This window comes from Poecile atricapillus, chromosome 2 (genome assembly GCF_030490865.1).
Source record: "Poecile atricapillus isolate bPoeAtr1 chromosome 2, bPoeAtr1.hap1, whole genome shotgun sequence".
Classification (NCBI taxonomy): Eukaryota; Metazoa; Chordata; class Aves; order Passeriformes; family Paridae; genus Poecile; species Poecile atricapillus.
This window is the reverse complement of record NC_081250.1, coordinates 7,609,372-7,633,402: the sequence shown is the minus strand read 5'-3', so window position 1 is coordinate 7,633,402 and position 24,031 is coordinate 7,609,372. Positions and strand designations below refer to the sequence as shown.

General features: G+C 43.8%; 1 protein-coding gene across 1 annotated transcript in view; it reads right to left on the bottom strand.

The window, feature by feature from the left end:
- The window catches only part of DPP6 (dipeptidyl peptidase like 6), a 404,285-nt gene that overhangs the window by 122,296 nt on the left and 257,958 nt on the right, over positions 1 to 24,031 (bottom strand). The window contains exon 5 of the mRNA XM_058833198.1: positions 23,421 to 23,495. Within this exon, the coding sequence (XP_058689181.1) occupies positions 23,421 to 23,495 (75 nt within the window). The remainder of the gene's footprint in view (positions 1 to 23,420; positions 23,496 to 24,031) is intronic.

The following is a 24,031-nucleotide window of genomic DNA, read 5'->3' as shown; positions in this document are numbered from 1 at the left end:
TTGCAGTCACTGCCTTAAAGGACGACTGCTCCATTTTTAACTGGTAAATAAAATGGGAGCTGCAAAGCACTCTGTAGGATATTTGTGCACTTGTTGATGCTCAGGTTGTTGGGAAGTAGCTGCAATGAAGTTACAAAGAATTACGAATGAGGGTTATCAATAATGAGCTCCTTCTTTTGTTGATCTTTTTAAACTTTTATCAATATTAACATCACAGATATAAACTCTCAGGCTTCTCCGCCCACCCTCTATTCAGAAACATGGAAATGAGAATGAAATGATCTAGTACATAGCTATGATTCTAACACACCAGACAATATACCTAAGGAAAAGAAGTAAAAGAACAAACATTATTATATATTACTAGCACAAAAGTAACCTAAGGCCAAAAAAAAGTTTTGGAAGGAGATAGCAATTATCCCAAATACAGGAAACACAGAACACCTTCAGATCTGTACAAACACACCCACAGAAACACACAACCATGAGTCTGGGAATATCTGGGATCCTAAAAACCGCTGTATTGTGCCAGATCCCAAGTCTATCCAGTTCACTACCCTGGCTCAGTAGCCCAAAACTAATTCAGACAGAAGACAGAAGACTAGAGTTATCTGATTTACAGACATCCTTTCCCAAAATACTTTCCCAGGCTCTTGCCCTTCGCAGCTTGGAGTGCCTCTCTTTGCAGCTGTCTACCTTGAAGGATGTCCCTGCCACTGACCTCTCCAGCCACTCTTTACAAGCATTTACCCTTTTTGCACCTACAAACTCATGCAGCAGCTCCACTTTCCCAGACAATGGTGCCAAAAGCTTGTGCAGGGTATGATTCCTCTCAGCAGCCTTTAATGTTTATTTTAGCCTTAGAATTACACCCTGAATGATACAGTTTCTAGAGGGATAGCTGGTGGAGATGGGAGTTTACAGGGTTCACATCCACATTCACTCGGCTGACTCTCACCTTCACTGTCTTTGGAGCTGCAAGTCTGAGGGCTGAAGGACAGCATGAGAAATCAATGCTTAATACAGCTTTTAATGATACATTAGATAATGCCTTCTTTCAAAGAAATATTTCTTGAGCTGTGTGGACATTGACTGTGGAAATATTCTCAAAGCCTCTTTTTTGTGATGTTTACAATGCAAATGGTAAAGCTTTGTAGCAATTATGTGAGAGCCAAGCCATAAAAATGTGCTGAATGCTTAGTACATCTAATTAATTTATTCATTTTAAAATAATTTGCTTTACAGTTAGAAATTAACAGCTACAGAACCATGGCCTATGTTCTTTCTATTAAAATTTACTCTTAGCATGTAAAAATTGCTTTTTCTACTGTAGCAGCTGAGAATGTGAATACTACAAAGAAGTTAGCACTGGCATTGAAATTTTTAAAGTTAGTTCTAGGCTCAGGGCACTTTCAGAAGACTCAGAGAAAAGAATCTGAAACTAGAAAGATGATCCCGTCAGAAAGCATTAGAGAGCAACAGTTTAAAAGCAGTGAAGTGGATGTGAAAGAAATGAAAATATTCAGATGTATGCTAGGAACCTTGGTCAAAAATCTGTTCAGTGAAAGATTCAATTTCCAGTTCCATGTGAGATCAGAGGACTCAGAGCTGTATCTCAATGTACACACAGATTTAATTCACTGGAGGAGACAATTCTCTATTCTGACATAAAGAAAACAAACTGAAATCCCATAGAAGGCAGGAAGACATTTCATGTGTTATCTTTGTGATGCTGTGGGCAATTTCCATGGGGTAAATGGTCTGTGGTGGTGATGAGCCTCTCTCTGGAGAGCAAAGGGAGAGCAAAGGCGAGAGGCAGGAGCACAGAACCTGCCCTGCTCCTGCTCCTTGCCTGCTGCAGAACCCTTCACAGCACTGCCATCAACAGCATCACTCTTCCACTCCTGCACACAAAAATATGAGGACTCCTGCATTTAAAGCCATGCCTAAAGCCCAATGATGCCTCTCCCTTTTCAAGAAACAGCTTCTTTTGAGCAGAGAATAGAAGAAAAAAGAATAGGAGATTCCATTTTCAAATCTGGGTCATTAGCTGCCCAAGGAGGAACATTAATTATTGGCTTTAACATCGAGCTGGTAAAAGCAGAGTTCTGCAGGCAGTTAAAGAGATAAAAGGCACTTGTTCAAGGTAAACACAGAGAGCCACACACTCCTTGGCTTTAGGCATATAACTTGGCTAAAGAGGAGAACATTTGCGTCAGAAGATTTGCATTTCTGAGGACAGAAACTTCATTGGGGTGCCTTGCATAGCAAGAGCTGTTCTTCCAGAAGAGGGCACTAAATAGATATTTTCTTACCATTTCAGTGATTAAAAATTAAAAAAACAAAAAGAACTGAAAATCAGAAGAATTAGACTGCTTCATATGTTTCTGCAGAGACACCAGAATTAAATTCTTTCTAGTTTTGCTTTCTGGTGCTTTCAAAATCACTGTCGTTTTCTCATTTTGTATGCTATTCCTAATAGATATCTTTCCTTAACATTTTAAAATAACCACCTATACTTATTATGATCCAGCACAAACCAGGATGTTCATTGTCCCTAAAAACTCAGGAAGCAAATTTATGCTAAAAAGTAGGAACTCATCTCTAATGTAATTCTGAAGCCTCTCTATGTTGCAAGGAATCTAATTATTTGTTAGATTTTAATTTTTTTTGAATAATTTTCATACTGGTATTTATTTCAGTCCTCGTAAAGCAAAGTTACCCCATGTTTCACTAAGACAGATTCCCATACAAATGCAAGAAAGAAAACTGTGATTATTTTACTGCCGTCCATCTGATTTTGACTATCTAGGAAACCTCGTACATTATCTTGTGAAGGCTTTATTCAAAAACAAATTGCCATTTATTTTTAAGACAGTTTGTGAAACTTATTAGGACATTAATCTCTACCAGTTTGTTCAAGTTAGCTCGTCTATACACTCAGAAAAGGAAGAAGAATGAGAAATATAACCTTATGTGAGCGAAGAAAAATTGGTTATTTTTGTATCATGGTGTTTTGCCTTGAGGCCTTTTTATTTTTCCTTCCCTGCTTGATGAAAATCTCATTTACTAAAGAAAATATTTACAGAGGGGGACTGCTGATAGCTAATACTGATACATAATACACCTATGTACTTTTGCATGACAGGCTAATTATTTCTGAGTTTGGGTGCTCCTCTAGTCTTCTGTGGAGCTGTGGATCTGCTTTTCAGTTTACTGATGTGTATCTGTGCCTGTGAATAAATGCAGGATACAGTTTATTGGCCTTTGCTACATAAGCAAGGCTGTCCAACTTAGGCTGAAAAACAATTTTGCACTCAGTCATGTTTGTGCAATTTCTGTTGAAGTCTCCCAGCTCAATTCAGGAGGCTTCAGGTTTAGTTCTAATTCAATTTATCTGCATTATTAGGAGAACAGCAAGGGTTTAATCCATTGTTTTTAATAGGAAAGCAGTTAAAGCTCAGCAACTGAAGTCAGAAGACTCAGTTTTCAATGCTCTGAATTTCAAGATTTTAATGCTCTGCATTTCATGCAGAGTATTTTGTTGCAATGATCAGACTAAACAGTCCCTGGAGTGGAGAGAATGGAGACTCGCTAAGAAACGGGAGTTTGGTGCAGTTTTACCAAAACTATGGTATCACTATGCAGGGAACAGGCACCAGCAAAACTGGAATGTGGGGATGGAGAACTGCAGGCTGTGCTGAGCTTTGCTTCAGGCAAACACGTCATGCTGTGTTTCATGAATGCACCCAGACCATCATTTCAGAAGCACAGACTTCCCCCTGGAAACACCCCCCAAAAGCAGGGAGCAACAGAGCTAAAATTCTGGTATCCAGAGTGGTTTGACTCCTGGCCCATGAAAGAGCTGTGGGCCCTGAGCCACCACAGTGGCTGCCACCAATAAATCATAGAAGGGTTTGGGCTGGGAGATCATCCAGTTCCAGCCCCTCTGCTGTGGGCAGGGACACCTACTCCAGCAGGTTCCTTCAGGGTTGAGATGATCCCACACCAAGAAGACCTGCTGAGAATGAGGAAAGCACCCATTCTTTGCATTTTAGGGGTGCAAACACATTTTCCATGGATTTTCCACAAGCAGCCCCCACCCAGCCATTCCTCCTTGCTGACACTCACTGACAATCCTTTCTCTTTTGTTAAGAGTGGGAAACAAAGACAAAGTATGTAGCCTTGGGATGTGTCTTTTAATTCCACTTCTTTTTTTTTTTTTCCAGTTTCTACTGAGTTACAATGACCCTTAATTTTAAATAAAACCCATGCTCCATGGCTCAAGGATCCTAAGTACCAAAATGTCCCTACAGTGTATTTTTTTAGTTCCTAGCCCCCCTCTAACTTCTTGTTTAAACTATTTTTTCTTTCTCTCATTAAATCAAGCTGTTCCAAAGCAGAAGAATTGCTGTCAAAAGCAAAGAACCATTCAGGCTACATAAAGGTTCACAGTTTCTCCTGGAACTTTGTGAGGATTTCAAATGAACCATGAAGGTCCTCCAAACCAAATGAAGAATAGGTTTGACCTGTTTTTTTCCCCTGTGTTAGTCCAAGATTGGACCTGAAATTTTGCAACATGAAATTTGTTTCTGTAGTTTCTCCCTCAAAAGAAAACTCTAGGATTAAACTTGTCTGTAATTATTGCTCCACTGGCCTGTAACTATGTCCAAAAATTTATTTTCTAAACAAAAAAATTGGACAGAAATTGGTTGAGTGTTGACTGATGAGCAGGAGGAACAAATACTCTCACCATTTGATAACATGTTTACTCAGTTAAAGTGGGTATCCATCCTTCCATAGCAAGAACTTTTAATTTTGGAAGCATGTGCGGCAGAGATGATTTGGCATCAAAAGGGCCCTGCTGCTGAAGGCACAAGTGAGGACACCTGAGGAGGCAGAGTTTGCACAACTCTGTAATAGAGTTTTGAAAACCCACGAATCCCCCGAGGGTTGTGCCGCAAACTTGTCTCTCTCTGTGCCACTGCAGATATCAAATATTAATTAGCCTGAAACAATTACTGATAGCAGCACACGCCAGCATGTTGGTACGTCTGACAGAGATATTGCTACTTGTGCCTGCGCTGAGATCCACTGGCAGGAAAATTCATGTGTTACAGCTCTGGTTTATTCAGTGAAAGGTGACCATGAAGGGCTGATCTGGATGGGATAGACTCCCCCAGGTCGGACAGAAAACCAAATGGGAGTGTGGAAATGTTTTTGAATCAGCCTTCTCTGATGCCTTTGAAAATTGCCTTTTGTCTATCTTGTTGAAAACAGCAGATGAGGGAATTTCATGGTGGGCTTGAGATTGGAAAAGATAGGCTGTCTTTCACAAAGACCAGATTCATAATTAAAAATTATCACAACAAGCTCCTTTTAAAATAAAATATTGCTTTTAAGTATGGTCAAACAATTGCTGCTGCTTCAGCTTCAAATCCAAAGTAAACTATCACCCACAAAATTAACCTCTTCTATGCTCTTAGCACATTCTTGTTAACGCAACACTTCTGGACACACAGGCCTTAGCTTCAGTTATGTAAATGTAGCTGGAGCACTGCTGTTCTACCTCAAAGAGGTTAAACAGCACTCATCAAAAAAGCTTATTCACACTACTGATCTCGGCTGTTAAAATAATATCACTCAAAACAGGATGTGTAAGAAGGAGGAGAAAGAAAGGAAATCCCCATTTTCAGCCCTGAAACCCCAGAACAACATCACTGAAAGCTCACACAGGCACACACATAAAAACGCTGCCATTTTCAGAAGCTGTGAGCATTTTATCGAAATATTAAAGATTAGCTGAATGGTATTAATAATATTTATTTGATGGGAAGTAACTGAAGATGTTGCTTTTCTGAAAATTTAGCAAATTATCAGATTCGATGAGTGGCTGAGTTAGTTTTCATGTTATTTTTCATGTTAGTTTTCACTTATTCATGAATAACTTTACTTCTGCTCATTAAAAAAACACAGAATGACTACAGTCATACAGCTCATTCTTCATTCACAACTACAGTCATGGTGAATGGAGAAAAGAGAAGGCACTGCCGGAAGATACAGACAGGCACAGATGTAATAACAGAAATATTTTAACTAATATAAACAGTATTTGGACTCAGTCTTTTTCTTCTTTTTATTTAGTAAGTGCTTTATCCTAATCCATTATTTATCCTAAAAGCAGTAACTATTTCTCACAAGTATATGAAGTTACAGTGCTTTAGGCTTCAAAATATTGGAAGAAATAATTTTAGCCACCAGCTTTTAATATAAGTGAACAATGCCCTTATATTCTGCAGCTTTTCAGTAGGAGTCCTTCTGATTTATCAACAACAATGATTCAAAACTGTATTCACATTAAAAAGAAGATATGAAAAACCATAAACATAAGCTTTTTATCTCAAAATGGCCCCCTCAAAAACTAATAATTTACAACAAACACCAAAAACTAAATAATAATCAATAAAAGAGGCAACATTATTTTATGACAGAAATATTCTATCTGTGCTCACTTTATCATGGAATCACTAAACGTTTTCAGTGTTCCTGAAAACAACATTGGGTGAAAATGAAAAAAATAAATTTGAAATATATTTATTGCCATAGAAAGAAAACAGATTTATGTAAGCCTATTTCTAGGCCTGGTAAATCCATTTCAATTAAGCAATAAATATCATGACTACAGTCTGAGCAGTATTACTGATGATAGTTATGACAGTGTTCAATTTTCAGAGGTATATTTATCATAATAATGTTTATCACCTAGCTCAAAAGGATGTTGTGAAGATTCATTAATATTTATACCCATTAGTGTTTTGGAAACAAGAATTATATTATTTTAATTTTTACACAATTAATTAAATTAGTATGAGGTTGTGATTGGACCATAAGCACAAAACCTATTCATTACGCATAACGACCAGACTTGGAGAAATAATAAAAAATAGTAATAACTACAATATTAACATGTTGCTTTCTAGAAATAATGCTTTTTTTACTTTATTCACACTCTAAATAGCAAGTCTAAAGTTTGGTCTGGGTCCTTCTGAGCTCTCTTTGGTCCCACCACTTGTGTTAGAGATACAGGGAGGGAGAACAGAAATACTGAACTCACCACATTAACTAGGCTAAAAAATAGTAATTGAGTGTGTTCTAATTAAAACAATGATTAATTCTTCCAAGCCTTTGGGATTAAAAAAGAGCATTTATTTTACTGCAAAATAGGTAACAGCACCTGTTGTATCAGCAGTAAAAGCATCTGAGCCCTAACTTGTTCAAAAGCCAGTTTGGTCCATGCTCATCAGCCAGGATTTCCAAGTGTAATTGCCCTTAACTGGCACAAACACAGTAATGGGCTGCTAAAATTGGAGACAAAGAGCAAAAAGTTTTAAGGAGAATCTTGGCAGCTTTAATTCCTCTCTTGCATGATGATAACACTGCTTCCTAATAAAGGCAATTAAATATTCACTATTTAACACCTCACTGTGTCACTCCAGAAAATGAGTTCTCTTCTCACATATTTCTTCTGTTTCTTTTATTCCATTACAAAAACTCCACTGGTAACTGACTGCCACAGAAAGCTGCACAAGCTTTAGTTACTCATCTTTACTCTTACCAAAATCACAGAAATGCCACAAGATTTAAGGGTTGCTTTGTCACTTGGCTATTTAGGAAACCCCTTCTGGAGATGTAAGAGACGGTCCAAAGATTCTCTCATCTGTCTCACAAACTGATTCAAGGACAGAGACTGAGACCCTGAATATCACCAGGGACTTGGTTTGGGGGTTTGGGCCTAGCTGAGGTGGATGTTTGCCAAGTGATTGTTTGCAGGTGGTTGCACAGTACTCTGCCCTCGTTCCTGCTGGTGAGCAAAGGCTTGCAAGATGTGGTTTGCTCTGTACCCTACACCTGCCTCCTGAGCAATGGAATTCATCACAGTGGTCATCAATCTCCTCTGGTCTTGGCCTTGTGGCCCTCACTTTGTAAAAGACTGTAAAATACACCCCAAAACTTCCTTTCATTTGAGATCTCCCCAACGGACAGAAGACTCTGCGTCGGTGGACGGCTGAGTGGACTTTGACGTTGGCAGCTATAATCCCCTTACTCTCTTTTCCTTATGCTTTGCTTTCTCCTCTTTTCCCTCTATCGCATATTAGTGCTGATGAGCACTCAATAAACCCTGTGTTTTGCTGTTTGAGTCCCTGGTTTGCTGATAATCTTTTGTACTCTAAGACTGACTAAAAGAACCGCATCACGAATCCCACCTTGCGGATCGTGACAGAGTGGTCAAAGCCCTTGCTGCTTCTTGTGATACCTGATAGTGATGCCCTCTGCCCTTTGGGACAGTGTGGCAGTGGGGTTCTGAGACCTCTCGTGTGCTATCGCCTGCTCGAGCATGGGGGAATAAATGGGGATGGCTACGATGGAGTGCCCAAAGATCCATTTGAATTACCACAGGGACTGTATGGTCTGAGGGGCTGCATCCAAAGGCCAGGGGATGTGGTGAACTTAACAATAGACGGGGTTCCCTGGGGGCACATTGTGTCTGATTGTGACCGCAGCACAGGGGTTTTGACCTTAAAAATCTAAGCTCCTGCCTATTTGGGATGACTCCATTAGCATCCCCCCAGCACCCCGCCTTCCAAGGCCCCAGCTTTACTCCCTCCATGCCAGGAACCCAGTTCAAGGGATGACCTATCCCAGCTGATTAGGTTCCCACAGGACAGCTGCAAAGAAATGCCATGTAGAGAAACAGAGAGAGCAAGACAGCAGGAGGTTATCAGGAAAAGAACGAGACGATCTTTAAAGGCCTTCCCCAGCCCAACCATTCCATGATTCTAGGTGATGTGTGGATGTGTATATTAACTTGACATTACTAGTAATATTATTATCATTATAATTAGTTTATTTATTCACTAGACTACTATTTAATCTTCTTCTTATTCCTAGACTTATTCTTACTATTTACTACTACTACTACAGTTTCTTCTTCTTACACTTCTTACTCTTCTAATTCTTCTTATTCTTCTTATTCTTCTTACTCTACTTACTCTTCTAATTCTTATTTTTCTTACTCTTCTTATTCGTCTTAATCAACTTACTCTTCTAATTCTTCTTAATTTTCTTACTATTCTTATTCTTCTTACTCTTCTTACTCTTCTAATTCTTATTCTTCTTACTCTTCTTATTCTTCTTATTCTTCTTACTCTACTTACTCTTCTAATTACTCTTCTTCTTCTTATTCTTTTTCTTCCTATCTTATCTTTCTTATTCCTTGACTTATTCTTACTATTTACTACTACTACAATTTCTTCTACTTACTCTTCTAACTCTTCTTACTCTTCTTATTTATCTTATATTTCTTATCCTTCTTATTCTTCTTATTCCTAGACTTATTATGTACTACTACAATTTCTTCCTCTTCTTACTCATCCTACTCTTCTTAACCGTCTTATTTTTCTTAGTTCTTCTTACTCCTACTACTATTTCTTCATCTTCTTTATTGTCTTCTTCTTCTTCCAATTTTTATTCTTACTTCTTCTTTGCTACTACCATTTCTTCATCTTCTTTGGATTGTTTTTGCTATCTTCAAGCCTCGGGCCGGTGGCTAGGCTGCAGGCCAGCTGCCATCTGCGGGGCCTGTGCTGGTACCCGCAGCGGGCACTAATCCTCCAGCTGTGGTGCCAGGCAGGGCCAGCAGCAGAGTCTGCGCAGCGCCCGCAGTGCCCGCCTCATGAGCGAGGGACGTTTCCTGCGGGGGCCCGGCTGGCACTCACCCCAGGCCTCCCGAGGCGTGGGCACTGGCAGCTCTTCTCCTGCAAAGCCTCCCAGTGTTTGCTTGCTGGCTTCTTCAGGGAGCTCCAGGAGGCTCACTCCATCCCACTCCTCGTCCTCGGGCAGCAGGGGCTTGACCGCGATGCTGTGTGCTCTCATACTTTGCCGGTTGTCTGGCTCCTGCTCTTTGTCACGGTAATCTTTCCAGGTTGGCTGCGTGGAGGGTCGATTACCGTACTCTTTGGGCACCTTCACCTTTGGGCTGAAGTCTTCCTCCTGGGAAAAGTCTTGGTCAAGGGACTCCTCCCAGTCCGACGCTTCTTGGTAGGTAGCGAATTCTTTTCGTGAAAGCTCTTCGTCTCTGTATTCTTCCCAGTCTGAAAGTGCTGGGGACCTACCAACTTCTCGCAGGGAGAGCCCTTGCTCCAGACATTCTTCCCAGTCAGAAAATTGGTCGAAGCTCCTGCCTTCTTCTATGGACATCTCTTGCTCATCATAATCATCCCAGTCAGAGAGCTCATGGTTGTTATTGGCTTCTACCTGGGACAGGTCTTGTTTACTACAGGCTTCCCCCTGGGACATGTCCTCGTAGCTACTGGTGTCTCCTTGCAGCAGCTCTGTCACCTTCTCATCTTTATTCTGCGGAAGCTTAAGCTCCCCAGCCAATACTGCCTCCTCAGCCTCTTGCTCTGCCTGGACCGAGCCCCTCTCTGCCTCCTCCTCCTCCAGCTGCTTGCTGAGGGCCAAGGATTGCAGTGGGCTGGATAACGGGCTGGGGGAGCAGCTTGGACTGTGTGGAGCAGTGGTTGGGACCAATTCCCTTTCTCCTTCTGGAGCTGCTGCATCTTCTTCTGCAGCCGTGCCTTGCTCCAGATCCCCCTGTTCTGGTGTCTCCTGGGCCCATTCCTGCATCTCCAGACACACCTGGCTCATGGTCTCAGAGCTGATGTCCTGTGCTGAGTCCAGCTGAGCCTGGCTGCAGCTTGGGCTGGAAGCAGGGGATGAGATCGGGACCAATTCCCTTTCTCCTCCTGGAGCTGCTGCATGTTCTTCTGCAGCCGTGCCTTGCTCCAGATCCCCCTGTTCTGGTGTCTGCTGGGCCCATTCCTGCATCTCAAGGCAAACCTGGCTCATGGTCTCAGAGCTGATGTCCTGTCCTGAGTCCAGCTGAGCCTGGCTGCAGCTTGGGCTGGAAGCAGGGGATGAGATTGGGATCAATTCCCTTTCTCCTTCTGGAGCTGCTGCATGTTCTTCTGCAGCCGTGCCTTGCTCCAGGTCCCCCTGTTCTGGTGTCTGCTGGGCCCATTCCTGCATCTCAAGGCAAACCTGGCTCATGGTCTCAGAGCTGATGTCCTGTGCTGAGTCCAGCTGAGCCTGGCTGCAGCTTGGGCTGGAAGCAGGGGATGAGATCGGGACCAATTCCCTTTCTCCTTCTGGAGCTGCTGCATGTTCTTCTGCAGCCGTGCCTTGCTCCAGATCCCCCTGTTCTGGTGTCTGCTGGGCCCATTCCTGCATCTCAAGGCAAACCTGGCTCATGGTCTCAGAGCTGATGTCCTGTGCTGAGTCCAGCTGAGCCTGGCTGCAGCTTGGGCTGGAAGCAGGGGATGAGATCGGGACCAATTCCCTTTCTCCTTCTGGAGCTGCTGCATCTTCTTCTGCAGCCGTGCCTTGCTCCAGATCCCCCTGTTCTGGTGTCTGCTGGGCCCATTCCTGCATCTCAAGGCAAACCTGGCTCATGGTCTCAGAGCTGATGTCCTTTGCTGAGTCCAGCTGAGCCTGGCTGCAGCTTGGGCTGGAAGCAGGGGACGAGATCGGGACCAATTCCTGAACTGGCACACTTTCTTCCCACTGGTATAGCTCTTGCTGTGTGCCTTCTCCCCACTGCTGGAACTCTTGGGCTTTCACAGCTCGCTGTGTGGAAATGTCCTGCACCATTGCTTCTTGCCATTGGTGAAACTCTTGAGCTGTTACTTCTTCCCACACGCAGAGCTCTTGGCCACTGAGAGCTCCGCACTGGGAAAGCTCTTGCTCCGCCTCGTCTTGCCTCTCTTTGTCCATGTTGACCTAGGCTGGGCCACTCCTCCTTCTCAGTCTTCAAGAGCGGCAGGACTGAGCTACCCCCTGCCCCCAACCAGTGCCCACTCAGGGCCTGCTTTTCAGCCAGCTGGGCAAGGGGCTGGCTGCCTTGGAGTTGGGCTTCACCTGATCTCGCTCTGTCTCGGACCTTCTCTAGCGCCAGATCCCGGGAGCTGCTGCCTTGCGACACGGTGGCTCTCACGGGACTGGCCACTGCAAGGTTCTACAGCCCCTGGACACCCCTGCAGGGCGTGGCTCCGCCGTGTCACAAGGCTCTCTGGGCACCCCAACGTTCCACATCGCCAAGGGCCCTGACACATCACGCCTGTGTTGCCAAGGGCCACACCCACAGCCCTTCAACGGCCAAAGCCGCCACAAGTGTCATGGAGCAGCCCCTGGGCTTGTGGCCTTCTAGCCCCTTCTTATCATCTGCTTATTAAAGTGATCCAAAATGCCTCTGCCCAAATTAAGGTGCAAACCACATCACACTCCCAAGCCAGTAGGATGGCTTTGAATGAACACTCAGTGAGAGAGAAAGACAGAGAGAGAGAGAAAGAGAAGAAGAGTAACAGAGACAGATTAAGTAGAAACCCTCACTGCTCTGTGCATGCCAGTAGAGTCCCCTTGATGCTGTCCATCAGGTCTTCTTGGTGCTGAGGGTGCCCCGACAACCTGGAGTTCAGTGGACTAATACACATTTGGGCCAGGCGGGAATGCCCAAGTACCTCCCATGGCAGGGGCCAAGTTTGACAGTCTCCTGCACCAGACTCTGCATCTGTTGCATCTCTTTGTATCATGTGCAAAGCAATGGGTGGTATAGAGGTAGAAAGAAATAGGAAAAAGGTCTCAGAGAGAGAGCAAGAGAGCAGAAGGTTATCAGGCAAAGAACTAGATGGTCTTTAAGGCCCTTCCTAAGCCAAAGCTTCCATGATTCTAGATGATGTGTGGATGTGTATATTAACTTGATATTAATATTAATATTAATATCATTATAACTATTTTATTTATTCATTATACTATTATTTCATTTTCTTCCTTACATTTACTAGTTCTCCTTCTTCTTCTTCTTCTTCCTAGACTTATTATTTATTACTAGTATCATTGTTTCCTCTTCTTCCTCTTCTTCCTCTTCTTTTTATTCTTTTTCTTTTATTTCACCTTATTCATTTTATTCATATTTTTCTTATTATTCTTCTTGCTCTTTTTCTTCTTATTTTTCATATCTTTCTTATTCTTAGACTTCTTCTTCTTATTTACTACTACAATTTCTTCCTCTTACTGTTCTTACTCTTTATCTTTCTTACTGCTGCTACTATTTCCTCTTCTTCTTTTTTATCCTCTTCTTCTTTTTCCAATTTTTATTCTTATTTCTTCTTCTTTTTTCCTAAAACTGCTATTTCTTCATCTTCGTCTGATTATTATTCCTCTCTTAAAGCCAACTTTCATTTCTTTTGGAAGAGCTGTGTGTGTCAAAGAGTCATGCAGTGTGCCTGGGGTCAGGGGAGCAATACTTCCTGTCTGTTCCTATTCCTCATGGACGAAATCCCAAAGGATCAGCATGCAGCCCTTTCCGGGTTAGAGGAAATGGCCTTCGTTTCCACCAGGGGAAGTTCTGATTCAAGATCAGAAACACTTTTGCCCTGAGTGAGTGTGTAAGAGACGGTCCGAAGATTCTCTCATCTGTCTCACAACTGACTCAAGGACAGAGACTGAGACCCTGAACTTCACCAGGGACCCGGTACAGGGGCTCTGGCCTGGTTGAGGTGGATGTTTGCCAAGTGATTGTTTGCAGGTACCGTGCTTGCTGTGCTACCACGCTACACTGCCCTCGCTCTGGCTGGTGAGTACAGACTTGTACCCCACGCCTGCCCCCCTGAGCAATGGGCCTCTTCACCACGCTCATCAATCTCCTCTGGTTTTGGCCTTGTGGCCCTCGCTTTGTAAAAGACTGTAAAATACACCCCAAAACTTCCTTTCATTTGAGATCTCCCCAACGGACAGAAGACTCTGCGTCGGTGGACGGCTGAGTGGACTTTGACGTTGGCAGCTATAATCCCCTTACTCTCTTTTCCTTATGCTTTGCTTTCTCCTCTTTTCCCTCTATCGCATATTAGTGCTGATGAGCACTCAATAAACCCTGTGTTTTGCTGTTTGAGTCCCTGGTTTGCTGATAATCTTTTGTACTCTAAGACTGACTAAAAGAACCGCATCACGAATCCCACCTTGCGGATCGTGACAGAGTGGTCAAAGCCCTTGCTGCTTCTTGTGATACCTGATAGTGATGCCCTCTGCCCTTTGGGACAGTGTGGCAGTGGGGTTCTGAGACCTCTCGTGTGCTATTGCCTGCTCGAGCATGGGGGAATAAATGGGGATGGCTACGATGGAGTGCCCAAAGATCTATTTGAATTACCACAGGGACTGTATGGTCTGAGGGGCTGCATCCAAAGGCCAGGGGATGTGGTGAACTTAACAATAGACGGGGTTCCCTGGGGGCACATTGTGTCTGATTGTGACCGCAGCACAGGGGTTTTGACCTTAAAAATCTAAGCTCCTGCCTATTTGGGATGACTCCATTAGCATCCCCCCAGCACCCCGCCTTCCAAGGCCCCAGCTTTACTCCCTCCATGTCAGGAACCCAGTTCAAGGGATGACCTATCCCAGCTGATTAGGTTCCCACAGGACAGCTGCAAAGAAATGCCATGTAGAGAAACAGAGAGAGCAAGACAGCAGGAGGTTATCAGGAAAAGAACAAGACGATCTTTAAAGGCCTTCCCCAGCCCAACCATTCCATGATTCTAGGTGATGTGTGGATGTGTATATTAACTTGACATTACTAGTAATATTATTATCATTATAATTAGTTTATTTATTCACTAGACTACTATTTAATCTTCTTCTTATTCCTAGACTTATTCTTACTATTTACTACTACTACTACAGTTTCTTCTTCTTACACTTCTTACTCTTCTAATTCTTCTTATTCTTCTTATTCTTCTTACTCTACTTACTCTTCTAATTCTTATTTTTCTTACTCTTCTTATTCTTCTTAATCAACTTACTCTTCTAATTCTTCTTAATTTTCTTACTATTCTTATTCTTCTTACTCTTCTTACTCTTCTAATTCTTATTCTTCTTACTCTTCTTATTCTTCTTATTCTTCTTACTCTACTTACTCTTCTAATTACTCTTCTTCTTCTTATTCTTTTTCTTCCTATCTTATCTTTCTTATTCCTTGACTTATTCTTACTATTTACTACTACTACAATTTCTTCTACTTACTCTTCTAACTCTTCTTACTCTTCTTATTTATCTTATATTTCTTATCCTTCTTATTCTTCTTATTCCTAGACTTATTATGTACTACTACAATTTCTTCCTCTTCTTAATCATCCTACTCTTCTTAACCGTCTTATTTTTCTTAGTTCTTCTTACTGCTACTACTATTTCTTCATCTTCTTTATTGTCTTCTTCTTCTTCCAATTTTTATTCTTACTTCTTCTTTGCTACTACCATTTCTTCATCTTCTTTGGATTGTTTTTGCTATCTTCAAGCCTCGGGCCGGTGGCTAGGCTGCAGGCCAGCTGCCATCTGCGGGGCCTGTGCTGGTACCCGCAGCGGGCACTAATCCTCCAGCTGTGGTGCCAGGCAGGGCCAGCAGCAGAGTCTGCGCAGCGCCCGCAGTGCCCGCCTCATGAGCGAGGGACGTTTCCTGCGGGGGCCCGGCTGGCACTCACCCCAGGCCTCCCGAGGCGTGGGCACTGGCAGCTCTTCTCCTGCAAAGCCTCCCAGTGTTTGCTTGCTGGCTTCTTCAGGGAGCTCCAAGAGGCTCACTCCATCCCACTCCTCGTCCTCGGGCAGCAGGTGCTTGACCGCGATGCTGTGTGCTCTCATATTTTGCCGGTTGTCTGGCTCCTGCTCTTTGTCACGGTAATCTTTCCAGGTTGGCTGCGTGGAGGGTCGATTACCGTACTCTTTGGGCACCTTCACCTTTGGGCTGAAGTCTTCCTCCTGGGAAAAGTCTTGGTCAAGGGACTCCTCCCAGTCCGACGCTTCTTGGTAGGTAGCGAATTCTTTTTGTGAAAGCTCTTGCTCTCTGTATTCTTCCCAGTCTGAAAGTGCTGGGGACCTACCAACTTCTCGCAGGGAGAGCCCTTGCTCCAGACATTCTTCCCAGTCAGAAAATTGGTCGAAGCTCCTGCCTTCTTCTATGGACATCTCTTGCTCATCGTAATCATCCCAGTCAGAGAGCTCATGGTTGTTATTGGCTTCTACCTGGGACAGGTCTTGTTTACTACAGGCTTCCCCCTGGGACATGTCCTCGTAGCTACTGGCGTCTCCTTGCAGCAGCTCTGTCACCTTCTCATCTGTATTCTGCGGAAGCTTAAGCTCCCCAGCCAATACAGCCTCCTCAGCCTCTTGCTCTGCCTGGACCGAGCCCCTCTCTGCCTCCTCCTCCTCCAGCTGCTTGCTGAGGGCCAAGGATTGCAGTGGGCTGGATAACGGGCTGGGGGAGCAGCTTGGACTGTGTGGAGCAGTGGTTGGGACCAATTCCCTTTCTCCTTCTGGAGCTGCTGCATGTTCTTCTGCAGCCATGCCTTGCTCCAGATCCCCCTGTTCTGGTGTCTCCTGGGCCCATTCCTGCATCTCAAGGCAAACCTGGCTCATGTTGTCAGAGCTCAGGTGCTGTGCTGAGTCCAGCTGAGCCTGGCTGCAGCTTGGGCTGGAAGCAGGGGATGAGATCGGGACCAATTCCCTTTCTCCTCCTGGAGCTGCTGCATCTTCTTCTGCAGCCGTGCCTTGCTCCAGATCCCCCTGTTCTGGTGTCTGCTGGGCCCATTCCTGCATCTCAAGGCAAACCTGGCTCATGGTCTCAGAGCTGATGTCCTGTGCTGAGTCCAGCTGAGCCTGGCTGCAGCTTGGGCTGGAAGCAGGGGATGAGATCGGGACCAATTCCCTTTCTCCTTCTGGAGCTGCTGCATGTTCTTCTGCAGCGGTGCCTTGCTCCAGATCCCCCTGTTCTGGTGTCTGCTGGGCCCATTCCTGCATCTCAAGGCAAACCTGGCTCATGGTCTCAGAGCTGATGTCCTGTGCTGAGTCCAGCTGAGCCTGGCTGCAGCTTGGGCTGGAAGCAGGGGATGAGATCGGGACCAATTCCCTTTCTCCTTCTGGAGCTGCTGCATGTTCTTCTGCAGCCGTGCCTTGCTCCAGATCCCCCTGTTCTGGTGTCTGCTGGGCCCATTCCTGCATCTCAAGGCAAACCTGGCTCATGGTCTCAGAGCTGATGTCCTGTGCTGAGTCCAGCTGAGCCTGGCTGCAGCTTGGGCTGGAAGCAGGGGATGAGATCGGGACCAATTCCCTTTCTCCTTCTGGAGCTGCTGCATCTTCTTCTGCAGCCGTGCCTTGCTCCAGATCCCCCTGTTCTGGTGTCTGCTGGGCCCATTCCTGCATCTCAATGCAAACCTGGCTCATGGTCTCAGAGCTGATGTCCTGTGCTGAGTCCAGCTGAGCCTGGCTGCAGCTTGGGCTGGAAGCAGGGGACGAGATCGGGACCAATTCCTGAACTGGCACACTTTCTTCCCACTGGTATAGCTCTTGCTGTGTGCCTTCTCCCCACTGCTGGAACTCTTGGGCTTTCACAGCTCGCTGTGTGGAAATGTCCTGCACCATTGCTTCTTGCCATTGGTGAAACTCTTGAGCTGTTACTTCTTCCCACACGCAGAGCTCTTGGCCACTGAGAGCTCCACACTGGGAAAGCTCTTGCTCCGCCTCGTCTTGCCTCTCTTTGTCCATGTTGACCTAGGCTGGGCCCCTCCTCCTTCTCAGTCTTCAAGAGCGGCAGGACTGAGCTACCCCCTGCCCCCAACCAGTGCCCACTCAGGGCCTGCTTTTCAGCCAGCTGGGCAAGGGGCTGGCTGCCTTGGAGTTGGGCTTCACCTGATCTCGCTGTGTCTCGGACCTTCTCTAGCGCCAGATCCCGGGAGCTGCTGCCTTGCGACACGGTGGCTCTCACGGGACTGGCCACTGCAAGGTTCTACAGCCCCTGGACACCCCTGCAGGGCGTGGCTCCGCCGTGTCACAAGGCTCTCTGGGCACCCCAACGTTCCACATCGCCAAGGGCCCTGACACATCACGCCTGTGTTGCCAAGGGCCACACCCACAGCCCTTCAACGGCCAAAGCCGCCGCAAGTGTCATGGAGCAGCCCCTGGGCTTGTGGCCTTCTAGCCCCTTCTTATCATCTGCTTATTAAAGTGATCCAAAATGCCTCTGCCCAAATTAAGGTGCAAACCACATCACACTCCCAAGCCAGCAGGATGGGTTTGAATGAACACTCAGTGAGAGAGAAAGACAGAGAGAGAGAGAAAGAGAAGAAGAGTAACAGAGACAGATTAAGTAGAAACCCTCACTGCTCTGTGCATGCCAGTAGAGTCCCCTTGATGCTGTCCATCAGGTCTTCTTGGTGCTGAGGGTGCCCCGACAACCTGGAGTTCAGTGGACTAATACACATTTGGGCCAGGCGGGAATGCCCAAGTACCTCCCATGGCAGGGGCCAAGTTTGACAGTCTCCTGCACCAGACTCTGCATCTGTTGCATCTCTTTGTATCATGTGCAAAGCAATGGGTGGTATAGAGGTAGAAAGAAATAGGAAAAAGGTCTCAGAGAGAGAGCAAGAGAGCAGAAGGTTATCAGGCAAAGAACTAGATGGTCTTTAAGGCCCTTCCTAAGCCAAAGCTTCCATGATTCTAGATGATGTGTGGATGTGTATATTAACTTGATATTAATATTAATATTAATATCATTATAACTATTTTATTTATTCATTATACTATTATTTCATTTTCTTCCTTACATTTACTAGTTCTCCTTCTTCTTCTTCTTCTTCCTAGACTTATTATTTATTACTAGTATCATTGTTTCCTCTTCTTCCTCTTCTTCCTCTTCTTTTTATTCTTTTTCTTTTATTTCACCTTATTCATTTTATTCATATTTTTCTTATTATTCTTCTTGCTCTTTTTCTTCTTATTTTTCATATCTTTCTTATTCTTAGACTTCTTCTTCTTATTTACTACTACAATTTCTTCCTCTTACTGTTCTTACTCTTTATCTTTCTTACTGCTGCTACTATTTCCTCTTCTTCTTTTTTATCCTCTTCTTCTTTTTCCAATTTTTATTCTTATTTCTTCTTCTTCTTTCCTACTGCCATTTCTTCATCTTCGTCTGATTATTATTCCTCTCTTAAAGCCAACTTTCATTTCTTTTGGAAGAGCTGTGTGTGTCAAAGGGTCATGCAGTGTGCCTGGGGTCAGGGGAGCAATACTTCCTGTCTGTTCCTATTCCTCATGGACGAAATCCCAAAGGATCAGCATGCAGCCCTTTCCGGGTTAGAGGAAATGGCCTTCGTTTCCACCAGGGGAAGTTCTGATTCAAGATCAGAAACACTTTTGCCCTGAGTGAGTGTGTAAGAGACGGTCCGAAGATTCTCTCATCTGTCTCACAACCGACTCAAGGACAGAGACTGAGACCCTGAACATCACCAGGGACTCGGTACAGGGGCTCTGGCCTGGTTGAGGTGGATGTTTGCCAAGTGATTGTTTGCAGGTGGTTGCACAGTACTCTGCCCTCGTTCCTGCTGGTGAGCAAAGGCTTTCAAGACGTGGTTTGCTCTGCCCCCTGCGCAATGGAATTCACCACAATGATCATCAATCTCCTCTGGTGTTGGCCTTGTGCCCCTCACTTTGTAAAAGACTGTAAAATACACCCCAAAACTTCCTTTCATTTGAGATCTCCCCAGCGGACAGAAGACTCTGCGTCGGTGGACGGCTGAGTGGACTTTGACGTTGGCAGCTATAATCCCCTTACTCTCTTTTCCTTATGCTTTGCTTTCTCCTCTTTTCCCTCTATCGCATATTAGTGCTGATGAGCACTCAATAAACCGTGTGTTTTGCTGTTTGAGTCCCTGGTTTGCTGATAATCTTTTGTACTCTAAGACTGACTAAAAGATCACAAATCCCACCTTGTGGATTGTGACAGAGACCAGGGATACCCACAGGGGTGGTTCCAGCCTGAAAACCTGTGTGTCTCTCCAGGAGGCACTCAGGGAGCACAGAGCTTGTCCATCAGTGCTGGTGGAGCCATGAGCTGGACAAGAGCATCCTTGGCCTGGCACCACCAGAGAGAGCCGTGAGCCTCTGCCCCCCTTCTGCTGAGCTGCAAACACCACCTGCCCACGTGTTTTGGGGTTGTTAAACCATGTATCAGAGCTCCACACATTGGTGTTGGCGAAGGATAATTTGAAATCCAAGTTTCTCTATTGAGGTGTGTATTCCCCAATGCTTCCCTGAAATTTCACTCTGCTGTTTCGGCCTCGGGTTGCGCCTTGTTTTGGTATAAAGGAACTAAAAACAAACAGCAGAAAAACTGTGGGAGTATTTTAAGACAAAGAAGCCTGGTGCCTTTCCTGTGACCTTTCCAGAAAAAGAACAAATCTTCTGTGTTCAAGGTTAGAAAAGCTCCCTATTAGCACAAGGCTTACCCAGAATATTGCTGCCTGAAAGATTAAACTTCTGTAAATATAAGCACTGCAAAAAAAGCATTTACAATGAAACCTGACAGCCAGACCAGCCACAACGTACCCACACCAGCCCCACAGCTGTCTGCCAAGCTTCCTGGGAGAAATATACTTTAAGGAACGTGCTTTAATTCATTATCCTTTAAAATGATGATGTGATACAACAGGAAAACACACATTAGCTGCCTCAGTATCTTTGCAAAATAGGTGTCTGGCAGTTCAGTGCTGTGTGATTCCAGTGTGGGTGTCAGTGCTGCCACCCAGACCAACGCTGAGCAGAGATCCTTCTGTGCAAATAAATAGAAAAATATAGAAGCAGCTATTACTGGAAGGAAATGACTTTGTGGCACTTTTCTTAAAAATATTCCGCTTCATTGGAGTGACACATTGTGCTCTTCTATTTTGATGTTTATTCCTGGCTGGTATTAAACCAGAGGCTGAATCCATTCATTTCAGAATTCAGACAAATGATTAATTCATACTATGCATATTAAAATATTATACACATATGTAAAAGCAGCACAACTCTACCGTGTAAAAAAAAATGATGAAAATATCTATACTCACAATTAAAAGGCACCACATCACACTTTCAAATGCCAAAAAAATAAGAAACAATTTCTCACAGCTACAAAATAAGTACGCAGCAATTCCAAGAAGCTCCTTTTTGTTAAATTATAGAATTAAACTTTAAAGACATGTCCTCTGCCAGTACATCTCCTGAAATTTCCTTTTGACTTTGCAACAAGGACAACTGCCCAAGGCTTTGCTAATCAATTTCTTGTGTTGCAGAAAACAGCGTAATTCGAATTTTTTCCAAGAATACAGTTTGAAATGCAGAAAATGTGAAGAGCTAACTAACATGCAATTATTTGTAGCCACAGTCTGCATACCAAGGGAGAAGAAAGCTGAAGAAGTAATTTAGCAGTTATTGCCATTTTAATACACAGAGCCACTCATCATGGCTTAAGGCTGCAATAACCAAGAGTGAACCCAACTACCCCTCTATTAGCATGCTTCAAAACACAACAAAACAAAACCCAAAACAAAACAATACAAACCCAACAAACTTTCTTTGCTCCCTAAACATTGATTTTAAAGGAATAAAAGAGGGGGGATTTGTTTTGCTTTGTTTTGTTTTGCTTCAGGAACTCTTGCTATATATGAACACCTGAACAATTTACAATACAATCTTACAGTATATGTCACATCCTGAAATGTTCCTAAAGGTCACGTTTTCAGCTTTCCACCCTGGGTTTTCCTTTCTAGAAAAAGATGTGGTGTGATGCAGGGAGCACCTGGCTGTGTGCTGCTCTCTCCAGACAGGCTCAATAACCACAGACTCAGTGTTTTCCCTGTACCTCACACTCACAGGTCTGTAAGCACTGACATGCAGAGAGGAGGATGCAGAGGAAGAACATCAGCACATCCTTTTCCATTCCCATGCCCCTCCTGCCACGTTGCCCACATCAAGCATTCCTCCACAGACTGAACTCAAAGTCTGGGCAGTAAAAGCCCCTCTAACTCTGCTTCTTTCAGAACGTCAGAGTGTGCAGTCCTTTCAGTGGATAAAAGTTGAGAATAAAAAGTTAATTTTTCATTACTGTTTTTCAGAAACTAAACTAACATTTTATCTTTTTTTTTTTTTTTTTTTTTTTTTTTTTGTCATTAAAGACATTTTTCTGTCACTCTTAGAGGAGCTGAGGAAGCCCTCCCTCCTCAGGGCTCTTCCAGCTTGAACAGTGCATCTAAGCAGAGTTGGCACAGGGCTTCTGCAGACAAAGGCTGATTTCCACTAAAAGAACTGAATTTTACAAAACATCTCTGGCTCACAAGGCATGGAAGTTTGAGAGAAAGTCTTGCACAGTGACCCTTAGGCTGTCTTTCCTATATTTAGAATTGACACTTCCCCATCCATCTCTGTCTAGGACTCAGAAGCTTCAGGTAAGTGAAGTCACAGCACCAGTAATTTCCCAGGAAAAATCATTACGGATTACTCCTCAAGTTTCTGATACAGTTTTATTTTCCCTTCTTCTAAAACCAGGCATGCTTCTTCTGACTTTCATAGCACCAAGTCAGGAATAACTCCAAAGATGATGGCAGAGGAATCAGACAAGCAACAGAGCTACAACTTTCACTGCCTAAAGGACCCACAAATTTCCTTTGGTTAGCAGCTGAAATTTTATTTATATTAGGGAAACACAATTACAGCTCTCAGTGAATTAATTATTTTCATTTTGAAGAATTGGTGATATTCTAGACTATGGAAACAAAATATATAGGGCTTATAGTTCATCCAAGTAGTACAGCATAGCTATCACTCAAACATTTCAGGCCTTATACCAACAGAATTGAGAAAGACAAAAATATTATTCATGCAGATGTATTGCTTCCCCCATGTTTGATTCTTTGGTCATCATTTAAAAATGACTCATTACACTTTTCCCTTTTGAAGTTTCCTAAAAAAATTTCTGTAATCCAGAACTTAGTAGCAACCTAATGGTGATTTTTTACAAATGATTTATACCTAACCCTCTGAAGAAAAGGATTTATAATGAAAGTGATAGCTCAAGCTTAACTGCAGCAGTGGGAATGGTGACACCATAATTAATGTATTATTTCAGTTGTGGGAAAAACTGACAGTAGCTTTTTGTTCTGGGGAAGAAATTTATGGGGTGATGGAAAAAGGCCCCGTGGAAAAAAAAAATGATCACAGAAGAGGAATAGAAATCCTTGTAGCAAAGACATGTCCTTACAATCCCCCTCCCGAAGGCTATAAAATCCTGGCAATGACAGTGTTTCCTCTACAGTCTAATTTATACCTTTCTCCTCTACTAGATGGCAGTGTGACATGCTCTCAGAATTGCTAAGTGAGGGGGTTTCTTGCTTTGTTTCATAGGAAGCAATTAATTTAAAATATCATCTTGCTGGCATAAAAGAGAAAAAAAACCCAACAAAGTTTGCCACTGGCTGTGTGTTTTGAAATCAAATCTGGCTACTTACGGGTTCCACATCGAAGGCAAATAGTGCATATTCCCTGTCAGGTGACACTTCATACCGGATAGCCTTTAGGGAGACCTGGAAAACAAACACATTTTGAAACAATGTTCTTCAGTTTTCAAGCTAATGACACCTAGAACTAGTTGTTGTGATCTTCTCTCTAAGGGTGAAGGTGCTGCCAGAATTAAGTGTCTTGGAAAACATAATGTCTTTTTTTCACACACCAGAAATATTACGTGGGCACCCATAAGAGAAAGAATAAATGCATTGTGACTCAGAGCAGACAGCTGTATCAAAAAAGCCAGAATTTTCCTTACAATCTTTCTGCACAGTGGCTGCTGAGGTGGCAGATGTAGGCAGTAGTTAGTAGAAAACTCTGATAAATGGGAATTTATTACTTCCCTCTAATTATCTATATTCACTGGCCAGAGCAGGAGATGAAAAACTAAATAGCTTCTGGAGCAAATTAGTAATAGAGACACCACTACCTCCCCCAGTTAAGATAACCCAGGGAAAACCATTCTGTTTTCCCCAGTTAAAAGTCTTTGGGATGCTGCAGTGATCCAGTGCACCCTGACCTGGGGTCTGCAAAAATCAGCACTGTAAATCTTGCT